Here is a 25,879-nt window from a genome sequence, read left to right on the forward strand (position 1 = left end):
ACATCTGCGGACTCACAAAAAGAGTCTTAATAATGATGTATTTCAGTCTGTGAAAACACCCTAAATTAATGACATATTACTTAAGTGACTGACAACATTACATATTATAGGTTCACAACTTTATAATGTGTTGCTGAAACTATTTTCAACACGATAAGAACTTTTGCTTTTAAAGATTGAATGATTCTTCCTTGTTTAGGATGGGGAAGTGTGAGAATTTTTCAATTTGTTTTGCCTTGCTTTTTCTTCTGAAATTATTTTCTCAACTGATTATAAAATATATTGGTTGCATATGAACTGTCTATTACAATGCTTGGCTACTTGCTTTTGAAGCTGCAGGGGAGATTATAAGTAACACCAACATTTATTAGGGAGTGAAAACAGTTGCATTAAGTATCACATATTGTGTACACAAGGTAAAAAATGACAGTGCATGGACAGAGCTGTCATTTGTACTCAGATGATTCATGTGAAAATGTTTCCCGTGTGATTATGGACATTCGATGGGAATTAACAGACTTTGAATTCAGAATGATAGTTGTAACTAGAAGCATGGGACATCCCTTTTCAGAAATTGTTAGGGAATTCAGTATCTGAAATCCACAGCGTCAAGAGTGTGCCAAGAATACCAAATTTCAGACATTAGCTCTCACCATGGACAACACAGTGGTCAACAGCCTCCACGTAATGACTGAGACCAGTAGCACTTGCATAGAGTTGTCAGTGCTAACAGACAAGCAACACTGAATGAAATAACCACAGAAACCGAAGTGGAATGTATGACAAACATATCCTTTAGGACAGTGCAGCAAAAATCAGTGTTAATGGACTATGGCAGCAAATGACAGATGTGAGTGCCTTTGCTAACAGCATGACATCACCTGCAGTGCCTCTCCTTAGCTCTTGACCATATTCGTTGGACTCTTGAAAACTGGAAAATTGAGACCTGATCAGATGAGTCCCAGTTTCAGTTTGTGAAAGCTGATGGTAGGGTTTGAGTGTGGTGCAGACCTGACAACACCATGGGTCCAAGTTGTCAACAACACTGTGCAAGCAGGTGGTGGCGCCATCGTGATGGTATGGGCAGTGTTTACATGGAATGGTTTGGGTTGGATACTTGGTGACCATCTGCAGCCATTCATGGACTTCATGTTCCCAAACAACTATGGAATTTTTGTAGATGACAATGCACCATGTCACTGGGCCACAATTATTCACAACTGATTTGAAGAACATTTTGGGCAGTTTGAGTGAATGATTTGGTCACCCAGATTGCTGACATGAATCCCACCAAACACTTATGGGACATAATTGAGAGGTTAGTTCATCCTCAAAATCCTGCTTCAGCAACATCTTCACAATTATGGATGGCTGTAGAGACAGCATGGCTCAGTATTTCTGCAGGGGACTTCCAATGACTTGTTGAGACCATGCCACATCAAGTTGCTGCATTACAGTGACAAAATGAGGTCTGACACAATATTAGGAGGTATCCCATGACTTTTACCACCTCAGTACATGTGCTTTACTACCTTAACTCAAATTTTACATGTATGGACTAAAATTCAGTTCTTAAACTTGACGAAATTATTAAAATCACAGAAATACTGGATGTGTAGCCAGTATTTAGCAACAGGCAATGTAAGTCTGATAACTAAAGACTTAAACAGACAATAATAATCCCTTTTTATTTTTTATTTTTAACAATGTTATTTTTGTGATCTCTTAACCATGCTTCTGTATGCAGCCATATTATGGAATGCTGGATGACATTATGTGTCATGGATTGTCACGTCATTTGAGTTAACTTCCTGTAAATGTTGAAGCTTTGAGTCCTGTTTTCTGGTCTATAGTAAGGTACAGAAAATGGACCATATGATTGGTTTCATACTCAATTGTCAACTGAACTTTTTATTTAAGCTATTGAAGAAGGCACATATCTTATTTAATTCTTCCTCGCTTCCATTAAAAAGCATAATATGTTATGACTATAACTATAGTAGTAAATTATTTTATTAATGAATGGGTATATTGATGCTAAAAATTTGTTTTGTTTGGTGTCAACGAAAATATAAAGTATTGTGACATGCTTGGTTCCATGGCTAGACCATCATGCTGATATTAAGTTTTGTTTTGAATCTAGGACATCATGCTGCTGCTAAGTTTCATTTTCAATATCAAACTAATTGTGAAAGGGGACAAGTTGTCCTAGCCAGCAATGTTCAAGACACCAGGCAAGATGTTAAACTGCTACAAAAAATAGCACAGAAAATCAGCCTTGGAGTATTATTTGAACAAGTAGAGGTTATACTAACTGATCCACCACTTGCAAACAAAATTACAGTAGAGGCTTAGAAAATCAAAATTGTTGATAAATTTAAATATTTTGGTGAAATCATAACATACAATCTAATTGAGAAACCAGTGTGCCAAAAAACATTTAAAAAGCTGAACAAAGCAAGTTACATTACCAAAAACTCATAAAAACAATAAAAGACTATCTGCAGATGCAAAATTAAAACATTATAAAACAGTAACACAACCAAAAATGACATACGCAGTAGAAATCACCTTCAAAGCAACTAATACAGGAGAAACTGACAAAATACTTAAGACAGAAAGAAGAATAAACAGGACATGCATAAATAAATAATAATAAGTAAATGGGCATTGGAGAATAGCTTCAAGTGAAAGAATACGCAAGAAAATAGACCCAGTAAAGAGGAAGAATCAGGAAAAAAAGTGCATCTCATTCTTTGGACATCTGATTAGAACACCAGAAAACAGAATTAGTAAGAGAATACTAGAAAAATTGTGGAATGGAAAGAACAACATTAAATGGATCACATAAATTAAGGAAGGTAAAAGAACTTCAAATTACATTAGATGACCTCGTCACAAGTTGGCGGGTGTTTAGACTTGCAAACTCGACATTGTGTTCTAGTCACAGCAAGCATTAGATATGAATGAATGTGTGGATTGAATTAATACTTTATTTTGTTAAATAGCATGCTTTCACATTCAACATGATAACCATAAAATGCAATGAACTCACTAACACAAAAGCGTAAACAATCAAGTTTTCCTATGTAACCAGTTGAATTGATATACAAGGAACACAAAAAACAACAACAGTATTAAAGTAATGGAACTCCATTCTGCAGCAAAAAGAAGGCATTGCACAGCACTCCTCACAGCCAGTGTGTGAACTGTGTTGACACCTGCCAAATGATCAGCTGATCATCTGACGTCTGCTGTGGCTGTCGCTTGTCACTACACAGTCCTTTTTAGGATGTCAGAGCATTGTCCATGATTGATGCTTGGAGTACCATCCATGAATTGTGCCAGGAATTATACCTGTTGTCCAGAATGCATTTGCTGTTGAGTCAATGTTGGTGAAGATTCCGATGGAGGCTGCTTAGTGACAGGCAGAGGTTTTGTCTGGTTTTATGGAACATGTGGATGTCAAGATTCTTGTATGATAAATGCTAACTTCACTCTGACAATGGAGAAAGTGTTAATCTTGCCATTTACCAGGGTTTCAAATGTTTACTCACCTCTCTTAATGATGCTATGGGGACCATTCTAAGATGGTGTCAGTGGCGGTGGTGTCAGTAGCAGTGGTGTCAGTGGTGGGTCCTTTCTCTGGGGTGGATGTTGAATTCTGGTGTATTAGTGTTGTGCATCAGAAAATCACGTGGATTGATGACCTTACTGGGAAGTTGTAGTATTTCCCCACATACTGGCTCTGGTGGTGACACTACCATCTCCTGTTTGCCCAAGTTGTGTAGGCCTAGCAAAACTAATGCTAAGGTAGATGTACACTGTGAGTCATGGAATGTTAGTGCGGCTTTAAGCGACTGGTACAATTGTTTAGTCATTCCATTAGTGGTAGCGTGGTTACTTGTTTGTTATGTGGTGCACTGAGCTGCAAAATTTGCTCAATTGGGAAAATAGATCGGATTTGAACTGCCATCCTCTGTCCATTGTTATGTTGTATGGACAACCAAAATGAGAGATCCAATGTGAAACAAATGCAGTGGCTAGTGTCTCAGCTGAAATATTATCCATTGGAGCAGCTTCTGGCCAGCGTATGGGATGGTCTGTTACTGCCAGTAGGTAAAGTTGTCCTTCTGAAGGAGACAGTGGAGATATGACATTAATATGAAGGTGTGTAAATTGTGCTGTCAGTGCTTGAACATGACAAGATAGCTTGCTGCGCTTGCATTTTACACATGTGTGAGCCCATGTTTGAGAGTCTTTTTGTATCCCAGGCCACACAAAACTGCTAGCTATTAGTTGAACTATTGTCTTCACACTAGGGTGGCATAGCTTTCAACGACTGGCTTGCAGAATGCTGAAGGAATGAACAGATGAATTTTCCCATTTCAATCCTCACCGTATAACTTGGCATTCAAGGCTGGAATTCGCCAGGCTCAAGTTGAAGAGCAAATGTGGTATATTTTACAAAATCCTGAAGTTCCCAGTTAGAATCTAGAGCTTGGACTTGCTATGTAAAGTCAACTGTCTTCATGAAACAAAGGAAACTCCAGGTAGGAATATCAACAATGGAGGACAAGACAGATTATTGCTTACCATAAAGAAGACACATTAAGTTACTGGCAAGCACAATTAAAAGACACTTACCTAAAGCTTTCAGCCACAGCCTTCATCAACAAAAGAGATATACACACCATTCATATACACGAGGAAGCACACTTCATCCTCACATGACTGCTAAATCCAGCATCTCAGGCCTGAGATGCTGGAGTTGGTGGTCATATGTGCATGAGATGTGCTTGCTTGTGTGTATGAATGACATGTGTCTCTTTTTTAGTGATGGACACTGTGGCTGAAAGCTTAATATTAGTGTCTTTTGTGTCTTTCTGTGACCTAATGTGTCTTCTTTATGGTAAGTAGCAATCTGTCTTTTCCTACATTGTCAACTATCTGCTCACCTAGGAGAGGCAGTCTTGCCACTACATTGTCAATTCCTGATACATGCCTTTCACAATTTGTGAAATACACTAATGAATTCCAGTTGATTATATTGTCTGTATTGTCTTAGGGAACATTGGTCATTATTTTGCTGAAAGGCATAGGGTAGGGGTTTATAGTCTGTACAAATGATGAAATCCTTCACTTCCAACTGTGTAGAAAATATTTAATGGGCTCATAAACTGCCAGCAATTTGCAATTATACACACTCCATTGTTGCTGAGCTGGACAGAGTTATCATGAAAAGAATTTATTTATTTTATTTATTTATTTATCCATCCGTTGACAATAAATATTGTATGGATGTAAGTGTCTGCCACACCTCATCTACATACTGCTGCACTGTAGCACTGATTGCTGTTTGGGTAGTGTCTATTATGATTGTGAGAGATGCTACTAAGGCCGGATGTGCAAGGACTGCATTTGCTATACTTTTCTTATATGCTTAGAACACATTTTTCGTTGACTCTGTCCACTTCACTGGCATTTTGCCTTTAACCTTAGGACCAGCCAAAACTGTGATATGATGTTCATTGAGTTCTGCCACAAGAGGTAGGTGACATCAACAGATGTTAAGAACTCCAGGGAATCTTTGCAATTCCTTCACAATTTCAGGCAGTGGAATACTTAAAAAAGCATTGACTTTCTCTGGTAATGGCACTGATCTAGCTAATGATATGAGCTGGCCTAAAAAGATAACCTTTGCCTGGCCAGAAACACTACTCTATAATTGTCAAGGCACTTAAATACCTCATCAGGTGCTGTTTATGTTCCTCTGGGGTTGCTGAAAAAATGAATATAACATCAGGATACGCAAAGCAATACCACAAGCATTGTAAAACTGAAACTATAAATCTGTGCAATGTCAGGGCAGCATTTCTTAATCTGATGTCATAAACAGGCTTTGAAATAGACCAAATGTTGTTATAATAGCTATTTTCAGAATATCTATTTCAGCTGTGACCTCACACAAAGGAAGAAAGAAAATATCTGAAAGAATGAAGAAATATTAGGCAGACAGAAGAGTAAAATACCCTTTGTATAATAATAAATTATAATAATTGTTCTATAACCACTATATCATTAAACTGTCTTATGACCTGAATTGTATTAATGAATAACAACAATTTCTTGGATATTTCGCTAGAGTGGTCCAGTGAAGACTATAAGATAAATAATAATTATAAGTCTGTTATTGTATAGGTTTAAAGTGTCCGTAGAAGCCAGGTGATATTAATTTTGCGATTGCCTGTCGGGATTTGTATGTAGTAGTTTCATCATTCTCCAGTGTGTATGTAGTTTTCCAAATTTTTAGTGTCACCTGGCAGCTTTTTAAGTTAACTATTCACCTCACTGAGTTGCCTGATTTATGGAATTTTGGTTGGCATCTTAAAGTTGATGACTGTGAGCTCATATTGATGAGGTCTTGTTTCTTCAATGAAGAAAATGCATGAACTGGTCTTTAACTTATCTTTAATTTACTTTTGGAAATTCTGTATGAGATCTTTGTTCAATTAAGTAAACTGATTTTTTCACACAGGATTTGCCTCCTGTGCTGAAGTATAATTTCTGTGATATTGCATTCATCTACATTTACACTGATGGATTGGTCCATTTCTGACCATTTCTTATTACAGCATTGATGCTGACCTATGTAGCTGAGTGGTAACGTGTTTACCTACCATGCAGCAGGCCTGGGTTCGATTCCTGGTTGGGTTGGAGAGTTTTCTCCACTTGTGGACTGGGTGTTGTGGTGTCATCATCCTTTCATCATCATCACCAAAACACAACTCACCCAATGTGACATTGCCTGAAATAAGACTTGCAAACGGTGGTCGAACTTCCCTGGATGGAGCCTCCTGGCCATCAATGCCACATGATCATTTCATTTCATTTTACAGCACTGATATTATAAATGTGATGAAACATTTTCTGTGCTCTTGAATCTTGTGTAACTTCTATGGCGATATTTGTTATTAAGTTGTCAAGTACTAGACCTTAATTTAGAGGCTTTAGTTTCTTTTTAATATATATGACATCCATCAAATTTACAAATAGTAGCAGTACCTAGATATTTTTCTGACTTGTTTGGCAACTTTTCAAGTGTTTTCATGTTTCTATTGATATGAGGGTATTAATTTTCTTTTCATGTGTTGCCTTACTTATAGTTTCAGTGAACTCCTTTAGTTTATTGTTTGAGATAAACTTCAACTTTTTAATTTTTTTTTAATACTGTGAATAGGCCATCTGAGGACCACATTCCAATTTCATTCCTTCATTCTTTTCTATTCTGCCAGTATGCTTTCATCTGTTCACTGTGTTTCTTCTTTCTGTCTTCAGACCATTTTGACCCAGCATTTTAGCAACCCTGCCTTGGAATCCTTCCATTTTTAATACTTTTTCCCAAAAGGCTTCTCTGCTGTTTGTCTTCTGTTTCCATACTGTTTATCTATAAATACTTTTTTACTTCACTGACCCACAAATATTTGAAAGTCTTATTAGTTAATCTACTGTCTTGCATTCAAAATAAATTCTTCTTTCCTCATTATGTCTGAAATATTTCAGCATTACTTTGTAATTTCTTACCTTCTGCTGTGTATTCTGGTCATAATATTTTCCTTATAATTTACTTTTCTAGTACTTCTAATTTATCTAAATTATAGTTTAATTCCAGGCATTCACTTGCATATAGGTGTTCTGGTTTCACTACTATTTGTAATGCCTTATTTTTGCATTTTTGGATAGGTGCTTTTTATGGTAAAGATCTTTGGTGATACAATATCCTCTCCACACTTTATGCAACCTTTCCTCTATTGTAGATTTTTCCAAGGCATTTTCTTGGCTTATCTCCCCTACACATTTGAATTTGCTTACCCTCTCTATTTGGTCAGTATCTGCTTTCAGGAATTTTGTAGCATCATTAATGTTTGGACCTTCCTTTCCTAAAACCACTTTCATATTCACCTAAATGACTGTTTATTGTTGCTTCTATCCTGCTTAATAAAATCTTGAAAAATATTTTACATGCTACTGGCAGTAAAGAGATTGCTCTCTAATTGTGTACACCCTGTTTCTTACCTTTTTTGTGGTGTGGATGTATCAAGGCAACATTCCATTCCTCTGTGATTTTTTTCTGTTTTCCAGATTTCTTCAAAGAGTAAATTTAGCTCCGTTGCTATATTTGTCAACAACCACTTCAGAAGTTCAGCTGTAATAGAATCTTCTCCACTATCTTTGTTGTTTTTGAGAGTTTTAATCGTTTCTTCAATTTCTTCTATAGTTGGTGGTAAGTCTTCTTCCAAATTTTCATTAATATTTGAGAATTCCAATTTATAACTTGATTCAGGACAGTTCAGGAGCTGATGAAAATATCTTGCTAGTATTTCATAATTTACAGTATTGCTTAACCAAATTTTACTGTTTTCATTTTTGAAATAGATATTTGGAGTTTGGTATCCCTTTAATTTTTTCATAAAAGTTTGTTTAAAGTCACGAGCATAATTTTTTACAAAATGTTTGTCTGTTTCCAAAAGTTTCTCCTTTTCAAAGGCTCATCTGGTATTTCTGATTAACCTGGCTGCTTCCTTTGTTTAGGGTTTAAATTGATTATAATATTCAGTTTTCTTCAAGCATTTCCATTTTTCCGCCTTTTTAGCCCTCACTGCTAAAACTTGTTCACATATTTCATTCCACCAAATTCCCTTTTATTTTTTATTGACCCAAATATTTTCTGTGCAGCATTATCAATTGCTTTGGATATTTCTCACAAGTTGCCATGTTTAGACACTTTGACTTCATCTTGATAATTTTTAACTGATTCTTTTGTCAGAGTAAGTCTGTCTGTATTATGTTTTATTGACTTTTGTAACTTTCTTTGTTATTTATTAGGCAGGAGTTTGACTTCAATTTTAGAGCTATAATGATCAGACTCGAAGTCACCATTCCTTACTACTTGCACATTCATAATTTCCATTGTACTTCTTTAGAAATAGCTACATCATCTATCTGAAATTCTCCTAACATTGGGTTGGGAGAAATCCACATTTTCGGTTTTCTTGGAAGTTCCTTAAAGAAGTTGACATTGGTGTCAGGTGAGAGCTTAAATACAAACTGATTAACCTCATACCATCTGTGTTGTTTCTTCTATGAGCTGGATATTGTCTTACTACATTTCTAAATTTCTTTTCTGTGCCTATTTGTGCATTGTAATCATCTAATAGTAATATGGTGTTCATCTTTGGTATTTTAGGTATTTCAGTTTCCAAAAGATCCCAGAATGCCTTTGTTTTTTGTGAATATTCCCTATTATCTTCATTTCTTAGTGCAAAGCAATTAATAAGTGCATGTATCTTGTTTTTGCATTTAACTGATAGGAAAGATAGTCTCTATGAGGTAGATTTTAATACTGTTACATTTCATATTATAGTTTTATGAACACAGAAAGCTGTACCCAATAATGGCAACTGATACGTAATTTTTATTGGTGGTGTGCCTTTGAAAATTCTGCAGTTACAATTATCTATTACATTTTCATCTAGGAACCTTGTTGCTTAAAGTGCTAAAATTTGAATTTTTTTTAAAAGTATTTCTATTTATTTTTGTTTACCAGTCTTCATTAGATAAATTACATTTAAAGTGCCTAGAGAGAATTTCTTTTTGAATTTTATTTTAGAAAGATTCCAAGGTTGCTCCAATTCTACCTTCTAACTGCAGTTGTTGGGGTTCCCCAGAACTCTTCGTCCCAATGCTTTGCATGACGCAGTGGTGGATTTAAGTCTTGAGTTATCAACTGGGGTAGTGCATTCATTTTGTGGACTTTCCATACTGCAATTGAAATTGTATTACATACAAAATAAGGAATTGAATTCCGAGATAAGATTGGATTGTTAGTCCGAAATTCGATTTTTTATTTTTATTATACTTGAAATTGGTTCTGTGCTCACATATTGTTCTTGCAGTCATCTGTTTGCCTAGATACCGTGTTGTTACTTTGTGCCTGATATGTTTCTATCCACTGTCTCCAACTGTAACATAGCTACATCTACATCTACATTTATATTCCGCAAGCCACCCAACGGTGTGTGGCGGAGGACACTTTACGTGCCACTGTCATTACCTCCCTTTCCTGTTCCAGTCACGTATGTTTTGTGGGAAGAACGACTGCCGGAAAGCCTCCATGCACGCTCGAATCTCTCTAATTTCTTCCAAATTTTCATTAATATTTGAGAATTCCAATTTATAACTTGATTCAGGACAGTTCAGGAGCTGATGAAAATATCTTGCTAGTATTTCATAATTTACAGTATTGCTTAACCAAATTTTACTGTTTTCATTTTTGAAATAGATATTTGGAGTTTGGTATCCCTTTAATTTTTTCATAAAAGTTTGTTTAAAGTCACGAGCATAATTTTTTACAAAATGTTTGTCTGTTTCCAAAAGTTTCTCCTTTTCAAAGGCTCATCTGGTATTTCTGATTAACCTGGCTGCTTCCTTTGTTTAGGGTTTAAATTGATTATAATATTCAGTTTTCTTCAAGCATTTCCATTTTTCCGCCTTTTTAGCCCTCACTGCTAAAACTTGTTCACATATTTCATTCCACCAAATTCCCTTTTATTTTTTATTGACCCAAATATTTTCTGTGCAGCATTATCAATTGCTTTGGATATTTCTCACAAGTTGCCATGTTTAGACACTTTGACTTCATCTTGATAATTTTTAACTGATTCTTTTGTCAGAGTAAGTCTGTCTGTATTATGTTTTATTGACTTTTGTAACTTTCTTTGTTATTTATTAGGCAGGAGTTTGACTTCAATTTTAGAGCTATAATGATCAGACTCGAAGTCACCATTCCTTACTACTTGCACATTCATAATTTCCATTGTACTTCTTTAGAAATAGCTACATCATCTATCTGAAATTCTCCTAACATTGGGTTGGGAGAAATCCACATTTTCGGTTTTCTTGGAAGTTCCTTAAAGAAGTTGACATTGGTGTCAGGTGAGAGCTTAAATACAAACTGATTAACCTCATACCATCTGTGTTGTTTCTTCTATGAGCTGGATATTGTCTTACTACATTTCTAAATTTCTTTTCTGTGCCTATTTGTGCATTGTAATCATCTAATAGTAATATGGTGTTCATCTTTGGTATTTTAGGTATTTCAGTTTCCAAAAGATCCCAGAATGCCTTTGTTTTTTGTGAATATTCCCTATTATCTTCATTTCTTAGTGCAAAGCAATTAATAAGTGCATGTATCTTGTTTTTGCATTTAACTGATAGGAAAGATAGTCTCTATGAGGTAGATTTTAATACTGTTACATTTCATATTATAGTTTTATGAACACAGAAAGCTGTACCCAATAATGGCAACTGATACGTAATTTTTATTGGTGGTGTGCCTTTGAAAATTCTGCAGTTACAATTATCTATTACATTTTCATCTAGGAACCTTGTTGCTTAAAGTGCTAAAATTTGAATTTTTTTTAAAAGTATTTCTATTTATTTTTGTTTACCAGTCTTCATTAGATAAATTACATTTAAAGTGCCTAGAGAGAATTTCTTTTTGAATTTTATTTTAGAAAGATTCCAAGGTTGCTCCAATTCTACCTTCTAACTGCAGTTGTTGGGGTTCCCCAGAACTCTTCGTCCCAATGCTTTGCATGACGCAGTGGTGGATTTAAGTCTTGAGTTATCAACTGGGGTAGTGCATTCATTTTGTGGACTTTCCATACTGCAATTGAAATTGTATTACATACAAAATAAGGAATTGAATTCCGAGATAAGATTGGATTGTTAGTCCGAAATTCGATTTTTTATTTTTATTATACTTGAAATTGGTTCTGTGCTCACATATTGTTCTTGCAGTCATCTGTTTGCCTAGATACCGTGTTGTTACTTTGTGCCTGATATGTTTCTATCCACTGTCTCCAACTGTAACATAGCTACATCTACATCTACATTTATATTCCGCAAGCCACCCAACGGTGTGTGGCGGAGGACACTTTACGTGCCACTGTCATTACCTCCCTTTCCTGTTCCAGTCACGTATGTTTTGTGGGAAGAACGACTGCCGGAAAGCCTCCATGCACGCTCGAATCTCTCTAATTTCTTCCAAATTTTCATTAATATTTGAGAATTCCAATTTATAACTTGATTCAGGACAGTTCAGGAGCTGATGAAAATATCTTGCTAGTATTTCATAATTTACAGTATTGCTTAACCAAATTTTACTGTTTTCATTTTTGAAATAGATATTTGGAGTTTGGTATCCCTTTAATTTTTTCATAAAAGTTTGTTTAAAGTCACGAGCATAATTTTTTACAAAATGTTTGTCTGTTTCCAAAAGTTTCTCCTTTTCAAAGGCTCATCTGGTATTTCTGATTAACCTGGCTGCTTCCTTTGTTTAGGGTTTAAATTGATTATAATATTCAGTTTTCTTCAAGCATTTCCATTTTTCCGCCTTTTTAGCCCTCACTGCTAAAACTTGTTCACATATTTCATTCCACCAAATTCCCTTTTATTTTTTATTGACCCAAATATTTTCTGTGCAGCATTATCAATTGCTTTGGATATTTCTCACAAGTTGCCATGTTTAGACACTTTGACTTCATCTTGATAATTTTTAACTGATTCTTTTGTCAGAGTAAGTCTGTCTGTATTATGTTTTATTGACTTTTGTAACTTTCTTTGTTATTTATTAGGCAGGAGTTTGACTTCAATTTTAGAGCTATAATGATCAGACTCGAAGTCACCATTCCTTACTACTTGCACATTCATAATTTCCATTGTACTTCTTTAGAAATAGCTACATCATCTATCTGAAATTCTCCTAACATTGGGTTGGGAGAAATCCACATTTTCGGTTTTCTTGGAAGTTCCTTAAAGAAGTTGACATTGGTGTCAGGTGAGAGCTTAAATACAAACTGATTAACCTCATACCATCTGTGTTGTTTCTTCTATGAGCTGGATATTGTCTTACTACATTTCTAAATTTCTTTTCTGTGCCTATTTGTGCATTGTAATCATCTAATAGTAATATGGTGTTCATCTTTGGTATTTTAGGTATTTCAGTTTCCAAAAGATCCCAGAATGCCTTTGTTTTTTGTGAATATTCCCTATTATCTTCATTTCTTAGTGCAAAGCAATTAATAAGTGCATGTATCTTGTTTTTGCATTTAACTGATAGGAAAGATAGTCTCTATGAGGTAGATTTTAATACTGTTACATTTCATATTATAGTTTTATGAACACAGAAAGCTGTACCCAATAATGGCAACTGATACGTAATTTTTATTGGTGGTGTGCCTTTGAAAATTCTGCAGTTACAATTATCTATTACATTTTCATCTAGGAACCTTGTTGCTTAAAGTGCTAAAATTTGAATTTTTTTTAAAAGTATTTCTATTTATTTTTGTTTACCAGTCTTCATTAGATAAATTACATTTAAAGTGCCTAGAGAGAATTTCTTTTTGAATTTTATTTTAGAAAGATTCCAAGGTTGCTCCAATTCTACCTTCTAACTACAGTTGTTGGGGTTCCCCAGAACTCTTCGTCCCAATGCTTTGCATGACGCAGTGGTGGATTTAAGTCTTGAGTTATCAACTGGGGTAGTGCATTCATTTTGTGGACTTTCCATACTGCAATTGAAATTGTATTACATACAAAATAAGGAATTGAATTCCGAGATAAGATTGGATTGTTAGTCCGAAATTCGATTTTTTATTTTTATTATACTTGAAATTGGTTCTGTGCTCACATATTGTTCTTGCAGTCATCTGTTTGCCTAGATACCGTGTTGTTACTTTGTGCCTGATATGTTTCTATCCACTGTCTCCAACTGTAACATAGCTACATCTACATCTACATTTATATTCCGCAAGCCACCCAACGGTGTGTGGCGGAGGACACTTTACGTGCCACTGTCATTACCTCCCTTTCCTGTTCCAGTCACGTATGTTTTGTGGGAAGAACGACTGCCGGAAAGCCTCCATGCACGCTCGAATCTCTCTAATTTTACATTCGTGATCTCCTCGGGAGGTATAAGTAGGGTGAAGCAATATATTCGATACCTCATCCAGAAACGCACCCTCTCGAAACATGGACAGCAAGCTACACCACGATGCAGAGCACCTCTCTTGCAGAGTCTGCCACTTGAGTTTGCTAAACATCTCTGTAATGCTATCACGCTTACCAAGTAACCCCATGACGAAACGCGCCGCTCTTCTTTGGATCTTCTCTATCTCCTCTGTCAACCCGACCTGGTACGGATCCCACACTGAAGAGCAATACTCAAGAATAGGTCAAACGAGTGTTTTGTAAGCCACCTCCTTTGTTGATGGACTACATTTTCTAAGGACTCTCCCAATGAATCTCAACCTGGCACTCGCCTTACCAACAATTAATTTTATATGATAATTCCACTTCAAGTCGTTCCATACGCATACTCCAAGATATTTTAGAGAAGTAACTGCTACCAGTGTATTTTCCATTATCATATAATCATACAATAAAGAATCCTTCTTTCTATGTATTCGCAATACATTACATTTGACTATGTTAAAGGTCAGTTGCCAGTCCCTGCACCAAGTGCCTATCCGCTGCAGGTCTTCATGCATTTCGCTGCAATTTTCTAATGCCGCAACTTCTCTGTATACTACAGCATCATCCGCAAAAAGCCACATGGAACTTCCAACACTATCTACTGGGTCATTTATATATACTGTGAAAAGTAATGGTCCCATAACACTCCCCTGTGGCATCCCAGAGATCTGTAGACATCTCTCCATTGAGAACAACATGCTGTGTTCTGTTTGCTAAAAACTCTTCAATCCAGCCACACAGCTGGTCTGATATTCCGTAGGCTCTTACTTTGTTTATCAGGCGACAGTGTGGAACTGTATCGAACGCCTTCCAGAAGTCAAGGAAAATAGCATCTACCTGGGAACCTGTATCTAATATTTTGGGTCTCGTGAACAAATAAAGCGAGTTGGGTCTCACATGATCGCTGTTTCCGGAATCCATGTTGATTCCTACAGAGTAGATTCTGGGTTTCCAGAAATGAGATGATACGCAAGCAAAAAACATGTTCTAAAATCCTACAACAGATCGATGTCCGAGATATAGTTTTGGGGATCTGCTCGATGACCCTTCTTGAAGACTGGGACTACCTGTGCTCTTTTCCAATCATTTGGAACCTTCCGTTCCTCTAGAGACTTGCAGTACACGGCTGTTAGAAGGGGGCAAGTTCTTTCGTGTACTCTGTGTAGAATCGAATTGGTATCCCATCAGGTCCAGTGGACTTTCCTCTGTTGAGTGATTTCAGTTGCTTTTCTATTCCTTGGACACTTATTTTGATGTCAGTCATTTTTTTGTTTGTACGAGGATTTAGAGAAGGAACTGCAGTGCGGTCTTCCTCTGTGAAATAGCTTTGGAAAAAGGTGTTTAGTATTTCAGTTTTACGCGTGTCATCCTCTGTTTCAATGCCATCATCATCCCAGAGTGTCTGGATATGCTGTTTTGAGCCACTTACTGATTTAACGTAAGACCAGAACTTCCTAGGATTTTCTGTCAAATCGGTACATAGAACTTTACTTTTGAATTCACTGAACGCTTCACGCATAGCCCTCCTTACGCTAACTTTGACATCATTTAGCTTCTGTTTGTCTGAGAGGTTTTGGCTGCGTTTAAACTTGCAGTGAAGCTCTCTTTGCTTTCGCAGTAATTTCCTAACTTTGTTGTTGAACCACAGTGGGTTTTTCCCATCCCTCACAGTTTTACTCAGCACATACTTGTCTAAAATGCATTTTACGATTGCCTTGAACTTTTTCCACAAACACTCAACATTGTCGGTGTTGGAACAGAAATTTTCGTTTTGATCTGTTAGGTAGTCTGAAACCTGCCTTCTATTACTCTTGCTAAACAGATAAACCTTCCTCCCTTTTTTTTATATTCCTATTTATTTGCATATTCAGGGATGCTGCAACGACCCTATGATCACTGATTCACTGTTCTGCGCTTACAGAGTCGAAAAGTTCAGGTCTGTTTGTTATCAGTAGGTCCAAGATGTTATCTCCATGAGTCGGTTCTCTGTTTAATTGCTTGAGGTAATTTTCGGATAGTGCACTCAGTATAATGTCACTCAATGCTCTGTCCCTACCACTCGTCCTAAACATCTGAGTGTCCCGGTCTATATCTGGTAAATTGAAATCTCCACCTAAGACTATAACATGCTGAGAAAATTTATGTGAAATGTATTCCAGATTTTCTCTCAGTTGTTCTGCTACTAATGCTGCTGAGTTGGGAGGTCGGTAAAAGGAGCCAATTATTAACCTAGCTCGGTTGTTGAGTGTAGCCTCCACCCATAATAATTCACAGGAACTATCCACTTCTACTTCACTACAGGATAAACTACTACTAACAGCGACAAACACGCCACCACTTGTTGCATGCAGTCTATCCATTCTAAACACCATCTGTGCCTTTGTAAAAATTTTGGCAGAATTTATCTCTGGCTTCAGCCATCTTTCTGTACCTATAATGATTTCAGCTTTGGTGCTTTCTATCAGTGCTTGAAGTTCCAGTACTTTACCACTGCAGCTTCGACAGTTTGCAATTACAATACCGATTGCTGCTTGGTCCCCGCATGTCCTGACTTTGCCCCGCACCCTTTGAGGCTGTTGCCCTTTCTGTACTTGCCCGAGGCCATCTAACCTAAAAAAACCACCCAGTCCACGCCACACAACCCCTGCTACCCATGTAGCCACCTGCTGTGTGTAGTGGACTCCTGACCTATCCAGCGAAACCTGAAACCCACCACCCTATGGTGCAAGTTGAGGAATCTGCAGCCCACACGGTCGCAGAACCGTCTCAGCCTCTGATTCAGACCCTCCACTCGGCTCTGTACCAAAGGTCCGCAGTCAGTCCTGTCAACGATGCTGCAGATGGTGAGCTCTGCTTTCATCCCGCTAGCAAGACTGGCAGTCTTCACCAAATCAGATAGCCACCGAAAGCCAGAGAGGATTTCCTACGATCCATAGGGCCACACATCATTCGTGCCGACATGAGCAACCATCTGCAGATGGGTGCACCCTGTACCCTTCATGGCGTCCAGTAGGACCCTTTCCACATCTGGAATGACTCCCCCCGGTATGCACATGGAGTGCACATTGGTTTTCTTTCCCTTTCTTACTGCCATATCCCTAAGGGGCCTCATTACGCACCTGACGTTGGAGTTCCCAACTACCAGCTGGGGTCAGTGTCTCTTATTATGGTGTACAATTTGCTATTGTCCTAGTTTGTCAGTTACCTGTCCTAGTTTGTCAGTTAACTTGTCTCAGTAGATTTTTTATCTATAAATCTTTTGAACGCAGTACAGTTACTACTACAGTGTTCACGTTGGTCTATAGTTTAGTTGCTATGTTTCCTGCCAGGTATGGATGTGCCTCTGCATTCAGGACAGTAATCTTATTGTATCATATACACAGACCAGCCTTTGCTATGTAATTTGTTGATGCTGTACCCCCCTCTTCTTCCCATCTAACTATGCCAGGAAATCCACCTATGTTGTTCCTCAACTTGCAGCAAATCTATATTTCTTCAGTTTCCATGGTTTCCTCTACTTATCTCCCCCTCTTCAAGCATTTTCATCGTGATTACCTCCATTGCTCTTATCTAAAACTTGTCTGTCAATGATAATGAAGTCTGATGTTAAGTTCTGATCAGTGTGTTGTCTTAAAGTTCTGTCACTAACACAAGTGTCATATTTCAAGTCCCGTGCTTTATAAAGTGTATAGTGTATGATTCACAACTATAGAAATCCTGCTTTTAGGAAGTCTACAAAGGCCATTATATTTTTCCATCTTATTTGCCAGTGTTAAAATATTGTAGTGACTTTAGCTAACAAGTCATCCCATTTTTCAGCATTGGCAATGTTGAGAATGACAAATGCTGGAAGGCCCATGTTCTCCACCAGTCAGTACATCACTACCTACTGTGATACGAGGTTTGGAGTGTGTGCGGCTTTTACACATTGCCCATTATACAGAATAATTAGCCTGATGGTACTAGTACATCCTTGGACAGCAGTCATTTATCTTGTTGGCGTGCAGACCAATAAAGTGTACTTTTTGTGAAGTGTACCATTTACTAAGTACCTGCAAAGTGGTGACCACAATGAAAGAATCATGGAACAGTTATAACAACAGTTATAACAGCAACAAGAACAAATGTAAAAACTGTGGCAGCAATTATAGCGCCAGGAACAACTGACACAACAACAGCAGCAACTACTGTGCAATTAGCAGCAGCAGCAGCATGTAGAAGAGCTTGTAACACTGCAGTAGTGACACCAGGAACAGCTACGAATATGGCATGAAGCAGAGGGATCACCTACAGCACAACTCTGAGGATTGCTGCTGTCACACAACCAGAAAGTGCATGTCTGGTCTCCTGGCATCGCCTGCCAGCTGCTGTCCAGTGGACAACACCAGTCCATCGGGGACCCTGCCTGTACTTCCGAAGTCCAGTATGTCTTACTACCTGTTGCCACCCACTGGGACTGTCTCAGTAGCACCTGTGAACCACGTGGCATTTAAAGCTGCAGCTCTCTGGACATATTGTCCATAACTATGCTTCACACACATCAAAAGCCATTTAGCCACCACAAGGATAATGCAAGACTCCACCAAATATACAAATATGGTGGTACTACTAGACAACCGTTCCACCAGTGAGGTTAGCAACATAATCACAAACTGGCCTCTCTCTGGAAAGTACAAGTTGCTACAAAAAGAGCTCATGCAGTAGCTTTCCCTCCCTAACAACCAATGGTTAGGATGTTGCACAAGAAGGAAATTGGTGGCAGGAAGCCTTAACAGTTCCTGCGACATCTCCACACCTTGGCCGGACCAGACATTCTGGAGTCACTTCTACACTCCACATGGATATCTTGCCTGTCAGAGATGCATTACACCCTGCTTTCAGTAATGCAAGAGGCAAACTTGAGCTCCATGGCAGAGATCACAGACATAGTATCCGAGACCACCACTCAGCAAGTGTTCACTACATCATCTGCCTGAGACAGAGATGAGGTGACACAGCAGCTTGCAGCATTCTGTGTATGAACAATAAGACCACATGCCATCACACGAGCAATGCAGCGTGCACTCCTCACTCATCCAAGATAGGAACAAATGTTTTTATTACCATTGTTTTGATGACAGAGCATGTAGATGCAGACAGTTGTTTTCCTGGGTGGGAAACACTAACAGCAGCCTCCCACACCAAGTGGGCAAGCACCAGCCTGGGCAACTATCATGATGTTTATTGGCAACAGACAAGACCACTAAGCTGCAGATCCTGGTAGATAACAGCTACTGTGTATGTGTGTTACCAGGTGCCTACTGTGGTAACTGTGACCTAAAGCAAATTATGAAGTAGCAGCTCCAAATGGTTCACTCAGAGCTACAGATGTACACATGACTTTAAATTTGAACATTGGTCTTTGAAAGTCATACAAGTGGTGATTTATAGTTGTAAACATGACCAGCCTTGTCATTGGACTGGATTTCTTGTCATTCTGTGACCTCATCCTACTTTTAATGAATGCTTCCATTTTGGACTGTGTCACATCTTTGAAGGTAGCATCCCAACCCACACCGTGCAGCAGTCCATTGGTATTATTCCTAGCCACACTGCCGCCATGGACACATCTGCTAAATGAGCTTCTGTAGTCACATGACCCACCAGAGTGCCATCATTGCTATGCAACTGGATAACATCACGACCATGCCTGATCCTCCGGTTTCCTGATGGCACAAATAGCTGGCTCCCAAGAAACTCCACATCACAAAAGCAGAATTTGACGCAATGATTCAAGCAGCTGCAGGATGACCATAACAAAGCAACTGGGCTTCTCCTCTTTTATAGAGTACTCAGTGCTCGGACAATTGCCAACTGGTACCCAGTGCGCCACATCAGAGATTTTCCATACCAACTGGCAGAGAACACCATTTTCTCGATATTAGGCCTAGTAAAAGCCTAGAACCAAATACTTGTGGCAAAAGACAACATCCATAAAACTGCAATAACTATGCTCTTTGGACTATTTTAATTCCCATACATGTCATATTTCCTGTGGTAAATGGCACAGACTTTTCAGCACTTTATTGATGAAGTTCTGCAGGTACAAGGTATCTGCTACGCATACATAGATGATGTGTTGGTGGCATCGTCATCCCCAGATGAACATGAAAGACATCACTGCATAGTTTTCTGAAGGCTTGAAGACTATGGAATATGGATTCATGGGATTTCAAGTTCCATGGTCGATGCATATCCATTACCTGAGGGCACCAGTGTACTTGCATCTTACTTGGACCCAAAAATAATGTGTAAAATGCATCAGTACCTGAGAATGATCACTATTTGCCATTGTTTTTTTACCTCAAACTACTGATACCCAGGCATCATTCCATGCTGTCTTCACCGACCTCAAAGAGCATGATTTAATGCCTGTCACTTAGACTGAAGAACTACAGGCAGCATTTGAAGCCTGCCAGACATGCCTTGAGTAAGCCACCCTCCTCACACATCCAATCACAGATGTCCCACTAGTGATTTCATCAGATGCCTCATCCTGTGCTTTCAGTGCCATGCTACACCAGAATGTAGGTGGGCACTGGCAGCCTATGGGTATCTTCTCCAAGATCACAGAGAATCAGTGATCTTGGTCACCATTCTGTACAGAACTGTTTGCTACCTATGAAGCATTTAGATATTTCTGATTCAGAGTCAAAGGGCGTACCTTCACTATACATAAAGACCAATGACCACTGAATTTGCATTTCCACGTCCATGTAACAACTATCCCCCAGTGCGAATCAACCAATTAAATTTTATTTCACAATTACAACTGACATTTGGCATGTAAGCAGTTTAAGAACATTACCAGTGAAATTCTGTCAACAGTAGAAAGCATTTTCACATCTATGGTTTTTGCCAAGCTAGTGGAAGTGCAAAATGATGAGGAGAGATGGTCCTGCACTTGCATCATATGCCACTGCCAGACACTAAGGATCTGATATACTGTGAAGAGTCAGCAGGCCTACAGCAGCCATATGTGCCTGCCCTTCTACGATGCCAGGTTTTCAATTCACTACATGGACTCAGCCATCTAGGAACCTGCACTATGAGGGCACTAGTAATTCAGTGTCTTGTGTGACCTGGCATACAGAAGGACTACCTTACATGGACTCAGACCTATATCCCCTGGCAGAAGTTCAAGGAAACGTGGTGTGTAGGAGCCCCACTTGGAAGTTTTGATGTCCCAGAAACACATTTCTCATACATCAGTGTGGGCACTCTCAGTTACATGTAACTACTGGTGCTGCCTCAGTGTGGTTGATGACAGATACACCAGGTGGCTGGAGGTATTCCCATTAGAAACACGAACTGCTGAGAACGTGGCATGTGCATTCACCTATGGTTGGGCGTCACCAGAAAATTACTTCTGACCAGGGTCAGCAATGGTAGGAGAAATATTTTATAAAATGGTCCATCTGTTCATGGTATACATGACAAGGACTTCATCATATCATGCAGCTACAAATGGCATTGTGTAGCATCTACACCATTTCTTGAAGGCATGCCACACCACGGATTCATAGATTGACCCCCTCCAAGTAGTGCTGTTTGGACTGCTCAGTGTGTTAAAAGAAAACCTTCAACCCTCTCCTGCAGACCTGGTATATGGTAAACCTCTGTATCCATCAAGAGAGTTTTTCAAACAACAAACTGGCCCCCCTCTGCACTTCTCGAGGTTTCCTTGTGGATCTCCAGAGGTGTGGAAGTCATGCTGCTGAGTGGAACTCCATGACATGAGAAACAGTCTACTTTTGTTTTCAAAGACCTGGCAATGACAAAGTACACTTTACTCTGACGTGGCCCACTATGCTTACCACTGGAGCTGCCTTTCCAAGGCCAATCCACAGTTACAGAATGAAATGATGGGACAATCATTCTCCACATTAAATTGATAGAGACAGTAGTGTCCATTGACCAGTGCAAGCCAGCATATCTAAGTCCAGAAGATGCTGCCACTGTGTGCAGAACACTTGCTACGCCACATCCGCCAGCAACACAGTGTCATCCAGAATAGAGCAGCCCACCTGGAAACTGACCAGCCACTGCTCACTCTAATCAATTCATTCCCTTCTGGTTAAAAGAGTTTAGTAATAAAAAGAGCCTAAAGTTCAATTTCTTAAGCACTTTTGTCTCAGAATAACCTGACATACAAAAGTATAAAGATATTGCTCGGGAAATGGAGTTGTAGATTGTCTGTAAACTGGCTGTTATGTGAAGACCCAACTAATGTATATGCTCACCTTAACTTCATGTTGGAACAGTGTCTCAGACCTTTTTTCAGTTTTTCTGCTGGGGGATGATTTGCAGAGAAGTCCATATTTTTATCATGTTTCTGTGAAGATATTTAGCTGTTGCAAATCATGTTAAGTTCCATTATTGATAATGATAATTAATAGTCATGATGAAAATAATTTTGGTCAGAAATTAAACTCTTGCTTTCTTTCTTATAAGTTTTATGTTCTTTCCAAAATTGATGATTAACATACCTATAATACAAATCTCCAGTCACAAGACAAAGTTATGCTTTTACATTAATTAATTAATGCCATTTTTAGCCATCCCAAATAACATACAACTTCTCCCAGTATCAAGCACAGATGTACTGATTGTCTTTAACTAACTTACAAAGATGGCCCACTACAAAGGCACAAAGAGTTTAATGCATGTTGGAAACATCAGTTTATGATAACAGTTATGCAAATGCCAATATCTGACTCATAAATACATTTCTGAATATATGAAAGATTAGGTAATTTCTTTTATATCTTGTGCATTGTCAGAAATTTACTCCATCTGTCGAAACACATGACTGAACATTTTCAAAGTTCAAATATGCAAATATAGTGAAATATGGATATTTAATATATAAAATAATAATAAAGACAGAATTTCAATTACTGTAATAATCATAGTAGTCATAATGTACATGAAAACTCCCTTTCTGAATGTAAGCCACACAAATATTGGAGAAACTGAGAGCTTCTAATCACACATCTAATCACACATCTGTTTTGCCATCAACCACTGGACGGAACTCACAAAGCCAAAGCTCACATCATCATGAACTACAAATTCCAGAGATACCACGCTCTCCAGCAGACAGTACATCGATATCTGCTGCAGCATGAGGATTGGAGAGTGTGGGGTTGTAGAGTGTGGGGTTGTCAGATGTGCAATACACAAAATAACTAGTGTAATACTGCTAGTACATTCTGTGATAGCATTTATTTATCTAATGGTGTACTGACCAGTGAAGTGCCTTATTGTTATATTTACTAAGTACCTATAATATCATTTTTAGAGCAAAAATATATTCTGACAACTTCTTGATTCATAAAGAATTCCATATTGTTAATTCATCCTTGGTTCAGTCTGATATTCAAATTGTTCAGCAACTACCATTATAAAATATTGCATCTGATTTCCTTGGGGGTAATGTCTCTGCCATTATTTGGTATTTTCTTGTTTCTTCTGTTATATAATTCCGCAAAAACACATTTTTCTTCCTGTCCAAAGGTTTCTTCCTGCAGGTGGAATTTAAATTTGATGTGATTTTCAGCATTCATCTGGAAAATTCAATGCTGACTAATTGTTTTAATTTTTTGCAGATGGCTTTTGACCAGAAAACATTCTTTCTCAAAATCCACATTCCATGGAAAGCCTTGACAAGATATGCAGAAGTAATGAATTTGAAAATGCCTACTAAGGTATGTAAACTTTAAAAAGATGAAAAATAAAAAGAAAGCTGTGTGTATACTGTAACCTCATGATCTTAAATAAACCAGGGAATCATTGTAGTTCAGAATTTCATCTTGTAATCACATAGATAAACTAAAATAAAAAAAAAAATCAACAATATGATGTAGCATTGCATATATTTCTTTCTTTAACTATTAACACTTTATGGAGTGAGTGGATGAAAATTTTCCTTTAAGTGAATATGCAAATAAAAGTGTTTAGCACCTTTGAAAGTCTTATTACTATTGATGTTTTCAGATAGTATGAAGGGCCACAATCAAGTATAATATTCATCATGTAGTACAAGATAATAACAAACTGTTGAAGATCATCAATCCTTGGTTTACAAAATGAAAATTACTGTGTAATAGAAAGCTTTTTTATCACATTAATATGCAGTTTTATTGCAGGGTCTCAAATATGTGGCCAGAATGCCAAGATCTGTGAACAGGGTCTCTCATAATAGGAACAGAATCTCTCATTGTAGTTTCCTGGTAATTAGACAAATGAAACGAAAAACAGTAAAATTTGTGGTTTTGCAGTTTGCTGTAAATATTTCTGCTTGTGTGAGTTTTACTTATGGATAATCAGAGAATATTATTTACACAGACAAGGCATACTGCCTTATGTACACTTTGACCATCTTGTAATTTTTTAAAATATTGTGTCACTTTGACCATCTTGTAATTTTTTAAATATTGTGTATTTCAGCATTAGGTCATACAAGTGTTATCACTTCCAGTTATAGACATATTACCAAGTCATCAGATGATTTTGCATCATAACAGATCAAAAATAATTTTTTAAAAGGCTTTGTTGTGGTAGTCACTTTGTTCATTTAACCCCGACGTGGGTATTTTTTGACTAGTAAACATTTAATGACCTTCAAGCCTAGTCAAATAGGAACATAATCACATATGTCAAGATTTTAATCTATGCCTCCTGCTTTATCTCTGCATTTCTCAAAAAAGAGAACCAAAAGCTGTTTCATTACTATCTACACCATCCATTCAAAAATCTCCAAAATTGCTTTTATTATTGGCGTAGAGCTGAGGTCAGTGCAGTAAATACTGTGGCAGCTTGAACTAACAACTGCAAATTACAGGTGTGGATTTTACTGGTCAGTTGTGGAATGGGTCTCTCAGTTGTGAATGGGATGTGCGAGTTGAATAACAGCTGAAAGAAGGACTTTTCTGACAGTTTCACACATAGTTGTATGAACGTTCCATGCATTGTACTCATCTTCTTCATTTCTCTCTCTCTCTCTCTCTCTCTCTTCTTCTTCTTCTTCTTCTTCTCTCTCTCTCTCTCTCTCTCTCTCTCTCTTTTTTTTTTTTTTTTTTTTTTTTTTTTTTTTTTTTTTTTTTTTTTTTTTTTTTTTTTTTTTTTTTTTTTTTTGCCAGGGGGGGGGGGGGGGGGGCGGTGGGGACTATGCAGAACATCTGAAGCATGTATTTTCTGTTGAAGTCAATTGTCAGAATGAAAACATTTTTGTCAAGTATTTTTTGATCTGGTATGAAGTTTTTCTTTCATTTTTTTGTCAGGGTCCCTTTTTATGCTTGCTTGCCCTAGTCTAAAAGTAGCTTCATTTATCAGTTATTCCATATGGTCACTTGAATGTAAACATGCAACTGCCAGACACTAGTTTATTATTCACAGATCAAGTCAGCAGGAGGACATCATCTGTCCTGCTTCTAGCACATGTTTAGTTCATCTACATAAGTAATTAAGTAGTTTTTTATATCTAAAAACAAAGATGCTGTAACTTACCAAACAAAAGCATTGGTATGTTGATAGAGGCAATAACAAACACACACACAAATTTCAAGCTTTCGCAACCCACAGTTGCTTCATCAGGAAAGAGGGAAGGAGAGGGAAAGACGAAAGGATGTGGGTTTTAAGAGAGAGGGTAAGGAGTCATTCCAATCCTGGGAGCAGAAAGACTTACCTTAGGGGGAAAAAGGGACAGGTATACACTCTCACACACACACATATCCATTCA

General features: G+C 37.8%; 1 protein-coding gene across 1 annotated transcript in view; it reads left to right on the forward strand.

Annotated features, from left to right (window-relative positions):
* Positions 1-25,879, forward strand: part of LOC126235299 (anoctamin-4-like) — a 282,026-nt gene that overhangs the window by 81,494 nt on the left and 174,653 nt on the right. The window contains exon 6 of the mRNA XM_049944024.1: positions 23,748-23,846. Within this exon, the coding sequence (XP_049799981.1) occupies positions 23,748-23,846 (99 nt within the window). The remainder of the gene's footprint in view (positions 1-23,747; positions 23,847-25,879) is intronic.

This window comes from Schistocerca nitens, chromosome 2, assembly GCF_023898315.1.
Source record: "Schistocerca nitens isolate TAMUIC-IGC-003100 chromosome 2, iqSchNite1.1, whole genome shotgun sequence".
In the NCBI taxonomy this organism is placed as follows: Eukaryota; Metazoa; Arthropoda; class Insecta; order Orthoptera; family Acrididae; genus Schistocerca; species Schistocerca nitens.